The sequence below is a fragment of the Pistacia vera genome, unplaced genomic scaffold (genome assembly GCF_008641045.1).
Source record: "Pistacia vera cultivar Batoury unplaced genomic scaffold, PisVer_v2 Contig303, whole genome shotgun sequence".
NCBI lineage: Eukaryota > Viridiplantae > Streptophyta > Magnoliopsida > Sapindales > Anacardiaceae > Pistacia > Pistacia vera.
Window position 1 is genome coordinate 235345 of NW_022196117.1, and position 11415 is coordinate 246759.

The 11415-nt window shown below is 35.3% G+C and overlaps 3 protein-coding genes and 1 pseudogene across 3 annotated transcripts; 3 read left to right on the plus strand and 1 right to left on the minus strand.

Annotated features, from left to right (window-relative positions):
• Positions 1-216: 216 nt before the first annotated feature.
• Positions 217-3029, plus strand: LOC116135778 (annotated as a pseudogene).
• An 82-nt stretch (positions 3030-3111) lies between these two features.
• LOC116135795 (class I heat shock protein-like) lies at positions 3112-3943 on the minus strand. Its single transcript, XM_031421514.1, has one exon. The coding sequence runs from the start codon at positions 3696-3698 to the stop codon at positions 3264-3266; it is 435 nt and encodes a 144-aa protein (XP_031277374.1). The 5' UTR covers positions 3699-3943; the 3' UTR covers positions 3112-3263.
• Positions 3944-7588: 3645 nt separating this feature from the next.
• On the plus strand, positions 7589-8110 carry LOC116135809 (18.1 kDa class I heat shock protein-like). Its single transcript, XM_031421526.1, has one exon. The coding sequence runs from the start codon at positions 7589-7591 to the stop codon at positions 8108-8110; it is 522 nt and encodes a 173-aa protein (XP_031277386.1).
• A 2637-nt stretch (positions 8111-10747) lies between these two features.
• Positions 10748-11415, plus strand: LOC116135838 (copper transporter 4-like). The gene has a single exon (XM_031421551.1). The coding sequence runs from the start codon at positions 10956-10958 to the stop codon at positions 11412-11414; it is 459 nt and encodes a 152-aa protein (XP_031277411.1). The 5' UTR covers positions 10748-10955; the 3' UTR covers position 11415.

The window sequence follows — 11415 nt, forward strand, 5'->3', positions numbered from 1 at the left end:
AAGGACATTTGTGATGATCGATCGTTGAGAAATTAGTTAGAGAACTGATGGATATAAAAGAGACCAGTTCATGGCATCATCTGATAAACTTTCAAGGGTGGCTTGTGATAGTATTAAGGAAGGCGGGTCCTCTTGTATCAACTTAGAAAAGCTGATTCAGGATATCAAATCATTGAGCTCTTAGCTCACAGGTATGTAATGTTAATTACCTTTAGATTTTTATCTAACTATTCAAGTTTTTTGTGTGATGTAAGAACAATCTGCTCCAGAAACTGTGCTTACTTGAATGCTATCATTTTCTGATGAATATAATGCTCTACATGTCACTCTACTTTAAAACAGCAACTTAATTTCTTCAATTGATGGAATGCCATGAGCTTATTTATTAATTCATGATATATAGATCAAAGCTTATTCAGATTGTTCTTACTCGAATAACATAATTTTATTAACTGGCAGTTGATATATTACATAAGCTAATGGATCAGATCAATTACATTGCTCTGTATAATATATACCACACTTTGACAAACAAGAAAACTGATGAATTACATTGCATTGCGACGTATGCCGCTTGACCGCTGATCTCAATTGATTTGACCTCTGGCTTCTTCTCCTTCATTTTTGGAACCCTAGCAGTTGATTTTACATGAATCCTGCTCTGTATCTTGTGCTTCACTAGTTTCTTCATCCTTAAACAACCTAGTTTTAACTATTTATAGAGTAAGCATGATGAATTAAATAGAGATAACCAATGGCAATTTCGTTTCCCCTGCCCTTCACTCAGCGTGACCTTCCCTGAATTCTAAAAATATTAAAAACACTAAAAAAACAATCGGTCTGTGTTCCTAAGTTACAATTAAAAAGGAAACCACTTTCTGTTTTTAATGGTGGTCTGGACTTCTGAGAACAACGTTTTGTCTAACATTTTGTTTTGGTTGTAGTCAGATAAAACACTAAGAAATGTCATAACCAAAGCCAGTTAAGGGGTGACAACAAGATCCCATTGTTTAATGCATTAATTTATTTTATTCTAAACTTCAATTCATTGTTACATCAAGCTGCCAGCCTGCCTTGTTTTTTATATTTCAAAGTTTTTAATTATCTCATCTAACATTCAACCATTTTCTTCACATTGAAACCATCGCAACAATGGAGAAAACAAACGTTCCTCACGTGCTCTTCTTGCCCTTCCCAGCGCAGGGGCACATCAAGCCCATGCTGAGTCTTGCCGATCTTCTTAGCCATGCGGGTTTTCAAGCTACCTTTATAAACACAGATCACAACTATGATCGTCTCCTGCACAACTCTGACATATCCTTTTTCCATAATCGCTTCCCTAAGTTTCAGTTCATATCTATCCCTGATGGTCTACCGCCCGATCACCCACGCTCCGGCCGTCTATATATCAGAGATTTGTTTCAGTCGAGTAGGACCGTGTTCAAGCCAGCGTTACGTCAGCTCTTGATTTCGCTTAAAGAAGGGAAAGGGCCGTGTCAGCTCCCAACGTGCATAATAGCAGATGGTATTCTGTGCTTTGCCATTGATGTTGCACAAGAGTTTGAAATTCCTACTCTCTCTTTCCGAACCTACAGTGCTCATTGCTTGTGGACTTACTTCCATCTTTCCAAGCTTATTGAAGAAGGAGAAGTTCCATTTCAAGGTGCGTTATTATTACTATTCTTATTATTAGAGAATTATTTTTTCTGCCAAAATTAAAGCTCCACTAGTCTACCTTGATACCATATTGGGGAAGCCACTATAACTAGAAAACTTTGTATAACTCTATATAAGGGACAAGATTCACAAGACAACAGAATATCTATATTTAAGTTAGGGGGTAACGTTACCCCATGTGTATGGTCCGCTAACTTTGTAGTTATCGTACCTTAATGTTTTCTTATTAACTGAGAAGCTTTCATTGAAAATGTTAAAATTAAAACAGTCGTAGTGATGCTATATCCTTGATGTAATTGCAGATGAAAATTTTGACAAACCCATTTCATGCATTCCTGGACTAGAAAATGTTCTTCGCCGTAGAGATCTTCCAGGGATTTGTAGATTCGAAAACGCTGATGACCCTGTTTTGCAGTTTTTTGTTAAAGAAACCTCTGCATTGACTCGAGCTTCTGGTCTTATACTTAACACCGTTAATGAAATTGAAGCCCCGATAATAACTAGACTGGGTTCTTTCTTCAACAAAATTTACGCCATTGGTCCGCTACATACTTTGAAGTCACGTATCAATGACTCCTCATCTTCAAATTCTTCCAATGGTATTTTATGGAAAGAGGACAAATAATGTTTGAGGTGGCTTGATTCTCAACCGTCAAGATCAGTATTATATGTTAGTTTTGGGAGTGTGATAAGTCTCACTAGTGACCAAATCTTAGAATTCTTGTATGGCTTACTTAACAGCAAAAAATCGTTCTTATGGGTCATACGACCTGACTTGATTGTTGGAGATGCCGCCATTGGTCATACAATGATGGAGCTGGAAAAGGGGGTCATGGAAAGAGGGCTCCTTGTTAGTTGGGCTCCGCAAGAGGAGGTCCTGTCGCACCCGGCCATTGGTGGGTTTTTGACGCACAGTGGATGGAACTCAACGTTAGAGAGCATTGTCGCTGGAGTGCCTATGATTTGTTGGCCTCAAATTGCTGACCAACCGGTTAATAGCAGGTGTGTGAGTGAGGTTTGGAAAATGGGATTTGATATGAAGGACACGTGTGATAGATCAATTGTTGAGAAATTAGTAAGAGCACTGATGGATAATAAGACAGAAGAGATCATGGCATCGGCTAATAAATTAGCAAAGCTGGCTCGTGATAGTATCAAGGAAGACGGGTCTTCTTTTATCAACTTAGAGAAGTTGATCCAGGATATCAAATCAATGACCTCTTAGCTCATCCAGGTACATATATGTGTGAAATAACAGGTTCTTTTATCTACAACTGAAATGTTAATAACCGTTTGATGTTTATCTGAGAATTCTAAGTTTCAATATAATATCAGAACACATTGCTCTGTGTTTATCTTCAATGGATGGACTGCTATGAGCCTGATCATTCTTGATGGATCAAAGGTATTCAAATAACAATATTTTTATTACCTTAAACCAACAGTACACTTGACATTTTACAGAAAATCAAGAGTCACACCACTCTGTATAAAACACACCACACTTCACAAACAAGAAAGCTGATGAATAAAATTCAGTAGGAGTCCTCAAGGACTCAATAACATAGCATTGCAATGTCGGCCGCTTAACCACTGATCTGAATTGATTTGACCTCTGGCTTCTTCTCCTCCATCTTTGGGACCGTAACAGTGAGAACACCGTTCTCCATTGATGCCTTCACTTGATCAACCTTGGCATTTTCTGGTAACCTGAATCTCCTCAGGAACTTTCCACGCCCCCTCTCAACACGATGCCACTTTTCATTTTTGTCCTCCTTCTCCACACTCCTCTCTCCACTTATCTGAAGAACTTTTCCTTCTTCGACTTCAACTTTTACTTCTTCTTTCTTGAGCCCGGGAAGATCAGCCTTGAATACATGAGCTTCAGGGGTTTCCTTCCAATCGACTTGGGCATTTGTAAATTGTGATAGCTCATTGTTGGAGCTCAATGGCGCCCAATTGCCAGATGAAAATGGGTCGAATACGCTCCTGTTGCCGAACAGAGATGGAATTAGAGACATCTTTGATTAAACTAAGTGAATGATAAGAAACGCGTTAGACTTGATAATTGTTTCCGGAGAGTACGACTGCTTTTGGTAGCTTTGAGTGTTACTGATGACTTGAGTAAAGCATTGACAGTGATATTTATAGGGATTTCGGTTACGAGGTCTTGAAATTTCGGGGTTCTTCTCTTATCTAAAAGTTGTTCTGGACAGGCCATGTTTCATCCCTTCTCCAACCTTCCACCATCTTCTTCCTCTTGCCTTGCGTGGCAAATGGCTTTCAAATCATTGAGAAATATTGAGAAATTTCTGGTGTATGGGCTCATCTGAGTATAGGCCCTAAACTTAAGGGCCATCAACAAAGAAGTATGTTATGATTTGTTTGTGCGTAGTGATTTTTAGTCCCACCTATATTATTAGTTGACCCTATTTAAATGTTAAATTTGTAATAAAATTTAACAATAAAGGCTACTTCCGACTTCGAAAAAGAGTGTACTCGGCAAAAATTCTAATTTTGCGTAAAAATATGTACCATCTTTCAATACATTAATATCTTCGTTAAAATCTCTTATATCTAACTTTATTCCTTATATTTTAATGATCGAATCTATTATTTTTATTGGTATATTATTCTCAAGTTTATAATCTTATATCAAAGCTTATTATAACAATCCTCTCTTCATTTTCTATTGCTTACGAATCACTTTTTTATTTAGAATAAAATTCGTTTTTCGATTTATTGATGCAGCTTTCTTAATAAATAATTTGATAAAAGTCTTTGTCATTAATCATAAAATATCATTCAATGAATAAAAGGTGAGTTATTTTCTTCCATAGAGAATAAATATATTTAATAAAACCTACTATTTTATTATAAATAGAATAACTTAATATAAATAAATCTTCCTTTTAATATATTTGATTTATCTGATATTATCTTTTTTCATTATTAAAATTGAGTGATTTTTAGATGTGTTTGGATACTTTGTTGTTTTATATAAGGTTGTATGAAAAATTTTATACAAAGAGTTTATACTAATAGTATTATTCTCTTTAGAATACCTCTTAATTAATGATAAAACATAGATTTAAAATATAAAATTACTTTTTAATTTAAAAAACAAGATTACTTTTTTACCCTTATTAAAATACAAAATGGCAACTACTGATGAATTTTATGGGGGCTTGTTAGAACTCAAGCTCAAGGGAGAGCCCAACCTAAAAGACTGGCATGATAGGTGGAAGAGCCCCTAGGTTTAAGTACCACATTTGGTAGGTGTGAGATCCCGATGTGAGATCCTAACATTGTACCCCCCTTCAAGAGCCGATGTCCACGGCAGCTTTCACTCTATCGACACTAACCCTACGGTAGCCCTTTCCTCCTTTGGCCGACTTCACTCACCTATCAGTCATTCAATGCACATTGCACCTTAATTTAACCTATAGATAGCCCTTTTCGTAGCCCAACTCTCAACGAAAAGCACCAATGTTAGAACTCAAACCCAAAGGAGAGTCCAACCCAAAAAACCAGCCTGATAGGTGGAAGAGCCCCTAGGTTTAAGTACCACATTTGATGGCTGTGAGATCGCGATGGGGGATCCTAACAGGGCTTGGGCCTGATGAAACGATGATCGAATGCAATGAGATCAGGCAAAATATTAATAATGATAGACGTACAAAAACACTTACAAAGATTAATATACAAAGTTATCCGACAAAAAATGAATAAAAAAAGTCAAACTTATTATATTTACTATTCTATTCATTTTTTGTCACATCTCTTTATGTAAAAATCTTTATAATATTTTTTTTGTATGACTACGCTCGCATTGATAATAAAAAGGTTGATATTTTGGAATCTTTTGGTTTTTTAATGAATAAATGGTCATATATTTTCCTACCGGCTAGTTATGGGAATCAAACCTTTAAAAGAGGTTTAGTCATTTATCTCCACGTTACAATTATTAGATGAGAATTTTTTATAATGCTTCAATGACAGTTGATGATGAAATTTTTTTAATTAAAACTTCAGCATAAAGAGGAAAAATCAGCATGTAATTGTTTGAACCGGAACTATTTAATTGAGAACAAATGACAACGTTATATTAAAATAATAATAATAATAATAATAAAATTAGTGGTCAGTAAATCAGAGAGAAAAATAAGATGCTAAAGTTGCTCGGTAAATGATCCATATGTAATTCATACCCTAGCCCACCAACATTGGTGAAAACATATTGAGATTAACTTTATATATTCTGATAAGAACTACTCTATGTCTCTATCAAGCACAAAGACCTGACCATTTTTTCTTGATTCCTACACATTATTTAATTGATTTTAGTTATATTATACAAGTTCCTTTTTTTTTTTTTTTTTCTTTGCATAAAGATAATTATGCCAGGGTTTCAGGGAACGCTCTGTACAATCCTGTGTTTGGTAATTATTCCATGGAGTCAGATGCAGAATGCAGTACTCGCTGTGTCAATTTCTATAAAAGAGATGAAGAAAGAACCTTTCAGGGACATTCTTGTCAATTTCTAAAAAATTATGAAGTAATACATATATTCTTCTTACGAACCCTTCTGTTCAAGTGGATTACCAGAGTAGAAAAACCAGCAGATAAATGAGAGATTTATGCTCCCCATAAAGAAGATTCAAATTGGACAAATATATTTTATAGAATTTTTGGTGTGTTTAACTTCTCACCTAATAATGTTTTTTTTAATATTAGGATTATCCTTTCTTATAAACTATAAGGTTTGAGTGTGTTTAGTCGATGTAGGACTTCAATAATCTCCCTCATAATCAAGCTCATATGTTGGGTCATGTTTGTTTTAATAGATATAATTTCTGGTTCTAACTCTTCATCCGTTGTTCAATCATTCAGCTCAACTGAACATGGGCTTTTATACCATGATAGAATTTGATGTGTGTCTGACTCCTTACCTAATAAGTTCTTGTTTAATGTTAGGATTACTCCTTCTTATAAACCAGTTGGCTTGAGTTTGTCTAGTTGGTGTAGGACTCCAACAATATTCATTACATAGTGAAGAATTGTATTTCAATTTGTTGAGTTCCTTGACAGTAAACTTTGCATCTTGTGCTAGCTAGTCCGGATTAACAAGCTGCATCACTGATGTTATATATTTAGCAGTACTTCTAATTCCCTCCGAAGAGTCATCTCCTCTGGCGTCAGCCATTTAAATTGATTTGATCAAACATATTAACATCATCCATACTCATTTCTCAGTGCTAGACCCACCAGACACTATAGTCAGTATTCAGATAATATGTGGTGTAATACTAACTGATGTTCACTGCCTGTTTTCCGAAACCTTTGGTGGTTTGGACTTCTAAAGAAAACAAGCCATTGAATCTCTCATTATTGTCCTTGTAATATCTATGCTTCTTTGCATTTGTGATGTGCAATAATTCAGGTTTTACTGATATATAGGAACATCAGTGATGTTGACTGGACTGATGTTTATTGTTTGCCATTTTAAAAGGTGGATTCGCCTAGTTGGTGATATTTTGATTGCCTTATTTCTTCTGGTTTTGCAGCAATATATATGTCGACAGATTGAAATTACCTACCTGTACATATTCTGATAAAGACTAGCCAAGCCAGCTGGTCCAAATTTATAATTGATTCGTATACCATGTATATATCAATTGGTTTCATATTCTTCTTCACCCTGAAAATTTCCTTTCTTTTTTTTCTTGATGCCATTCATATCCTTTGCATAAAGATGATGCTTTTTCTTTCAGCATCATTCCACAATTAACACCACAAATTTATATTTCCATGCTCATCGGGCTTTGCCTATAAATACAGCTTCCCACAACACCCGTTATGCACCAACAACTCTTAAAACACTTTTGAGTTTTGTGTATAATTAACAACGATGTCTCTGACTCCAGGGCGCAGTCACTATAATGCACCAGGAAACTTCATGTACGATCCTGGAATTCGTCCATACTATGTCGATACATGGGACGACCGCAGCCGCTTCCACAATTTTCATTCCGAAGCAAATATCACTGTGCCACACAATGCTTTCTCGAGATCGATGGTCAGCGGCACCGCTAGTACTGAGTGGAGTGACACCCCGGATGCATACATCTTCAAAATCCATCTTCCAGGGCTCAGCAGGAATGACGTTAAGTTGGAAATAGAGGACGGCAGAGTTCTCTGTATAAGCGGCGAGAAGATTGAAAAACAAGCGAGGTGGAATTACACGGAGAATATGAAATTCCTGACACGTGTGGAATTGCCTCATAAAGCTAAGCTTGATAAGAATAAGATTAGAGCTCATATGGAGAAGGAAGAGCTCACTGTGACGATTCCCAAGAAAGACATGAAGAATCATCATTACTCCATAGCCATTCCTATTACCGGCCCACGCGGATCGGAAAAATTATTTTAGCATATTATTACTCAAATTTCCTGAGGGAAATTTATAAATTAAGCGTGGTAAATAAAGATTTGTAACATGTGATGTATCATGAAAGTGTGTGCCAGGTGATAGGTTTGCTATTTGAGTTTGTAATAAACAATATCTGCCTCAGGCCCCGCAGAAATATATCCTGTTTCCGTGTCCGGTGATTAAGGTTTGAATATATGTTGTTTTATCGGTCATTACCCACTGCTGGACCGACGATGGCCAGCGTATAATGTGTATTAAGAGTAAATGACATTTCCCCTCCCAAAGTTTGGCAAATAAAAATTTTTACACCCACAGTTAATCTCTATCAATAGAATCTGTTACTTGATAGGGGTAAAGTTATGAAAAGATTATAATACCTGTTACTATTTTACTTTTTAATTTTTAACAAGGTTGAACAACATTTTCTCACTCAAACTTTATTAAAGGTATTTTTCATCCCTAGTTTGATTTATGTTAGTTTTAGGGTTAATAAATTTAAAAAAATTAAAGAAAGTTAGTTATTAAAATTTAAAAAATCCAAAAAAAAATAATAATAATTAAAATTTCAAAAACTCAATGATTCCCATAGAGAGATCTTGGGATGGAGCTTTGTGGCGACAATGAGTTCTTCAATTTCGACATGCTTGTAGATTCCGGCACTCCACAGCGGCGCCATCATCAACATGCAATATATATAATTTTAATGAAATATTGTTTGTAGTTTTATAAATATTTAATTGATTGATATTATTGTAATTTTTAAAAATAAAGTATACAATTTTAATTTTTTTTCAGAAAAATACATACTTTAAAGTGAAATCTCCTTTGTACTTATAGAAATTGAAGATAAGGAATTTAAATGGCTAATTCCCAAGTTGTTGAAGTTAATTGTCTAAGTGTTTGTAATTTAGGGATGTAAGAATATTAACCCTTTAATATATATTGTGCAAACTAATGAGAATCACCTTTTGCAGTTAAAACTAATGTCTAAATTTCAATACAATGTATTCGCTAAACCTTGGGTGGGAAAATGTCATTCTCTCAGTGTAATAATCCAATTTTTTTTTCATCAGAAACCATGACATACAATTGTTTGCGTCATTATTGTCCAAAAAAAATTCTGATGCTTCTTTGTAGTATTGATGATGTGCTATCTGTGGAGGAGATATGAAGAAGAACATTGATGTTAACTGAAGTGATCGATGATACCATATTCTAAGCCATTTTGAAAAGTGGATTCGCCAATCGAAACATTTAAGCAATTCCAGTACCACTAAAAATCTCACATGTTTGTTCAGTAATCACGCCTTCGTCCCCTTGCAATTGGGTACTAGTTTCACTTCAGTAATTAAATTTCCTTGTTCAATAGGTGGTTGCTTTGTTGGTCCAAAATAAGAACTATTAATTTATACTGAATTTTGAAATTATTTTTTCTAAGTTTCTATTATCATTATTTAAATTCGAATTCTCATGAACGCGTGGAGGACCTTTTTTTTTTTTTTTTTCTTTCCTCAAATCGCATGTTCACTTCTATTTATGTAAAAGCCGCAAAAAATTTCAATAAATCTGAAATTTCAATAATTATGTTGGTGGCCGGCCTCCTTAATTAATTTTCTAGGGAATATGGCTTTGACAAATCTAAAATTAATTTTAATTCCAAATTTAGGTACTAAAACGCGGGTTTAAGTAATACTCTCATCATCTATAAAATAAAGAATTTTTTTTTGGGTATCCAGACCAACTTGCACGCAGCTTAATTAATCACTGAAGGCCCTGAAGTTAACGATCGAATAAGTCTCCAATGACCACCCCTTTAAGGGCTAAGATTAATCGAACTTAAGATCTTTTGAATAATTGACGTACTGAGTTAGCGTAACAACAAGGCTAACACCCGACTATATCCTTAGAATTGATAAACAAGTCTCAATCACATACACTTAGGTCATAAAATTTGAAGTAAAATCTGAATAATCATTGAATAATTTCCAAAAATAAATAATATGTTTATATACGGCAATAGCAGTCAAACTCTAACAAGACTTTGAACAAGCAAGGAAATAAAATCTAAATTAATAAACAAAAAATCCTCTAAATAAAATAAGAAAAACACAGTAAAAAACTTAAATGATCCTAAACAAGTTGAAACAGTAATACATCTACAAATCTTAATGACCATTCAACCACAAAGTGATGATTAAAATAAAGAAAGTGGGTTGTTTTGATCTTGAGTGCGTTAATTTTCAACTTAATTAATTGTTTATGACATTGATTCTCCTTTCTTTTTTAATCATATAAACAAAGATCGATCGAACAAATCCTTAGCTTTATGTCTACATGTAGCATCTCTTATTGATTTGATATTATATCAATTAGACTCGATAAGTTTCCAGTCAGTCTCATACTGATTCTATAATTTTGTATTCTATGAAACAAAAATCCAGAGAACTAAGGCCCAATAAGCAGACGTATCAGAGCCCAATAAGCAGACGTATCAGAGCTAAATCTCTACGTGGCAGTCGTACTCTTTTTGTGGGCTCACACAATCCCAGTTGTCTAAAATATTATGCATACTTTTCCTCAAGAGATTACTTGGAAATCAATCAAAGCACATTTGATTTCCTTGTGAAACATACATTGCAAACTTAAAAGAAGCGACTTTCAGAGCCAAAATTGCGGTGATACAAAACCTGGAAATTAAGTTTCTAAATGAGAGTGGATCAGTAAAAGCCCGACAAAGTGTAAAGGAAAACAAAGTCTCAAAATTAAAGCTCTATTTATGTTCCCTCTTTACAAGGCTAGCTCTTAAACCCTACAGCTTTCCTTGGCAAAACCAAACAAAGAAGAAATGGTTTTGATGGGTTCAAAATCACTTGAGGTCGTTGAGCCTATAACCACAGAGGCCTGGAACACGACGGGGCTGCACTTGCACCGGAAATCGTTGACGCACGCGACATTCTATTGGGGCCACAAAACGGAGATTTTGTTTCCAGGGTGGCCAGATTCGAGCTCAAGCATGTATGCTTTGGCCTTGATGTTAGTGTTTGTTCTTGCGGTGCTGGTGGAGTTTCTTGGTAACTGCAAGCTCATCGAGCCGGGGGCTAGTCGCGTGGCGACTGGGTTGTTCAAGACTGCTTTGCATTCGGTGCGTGCTGGTCTGGCGTATATGGTTATACTTGCTATTATGTCCTTTAATGGTGGTGTTTTTATTGCTGCTATTTTGGGCCATGCTGTTGGGTTCTTGCTCTTCGGGAGTCGGGTTTTTAAAAAATCAGACGGGTCTGGTTCCGATTCCCAGAAGTCTTAGG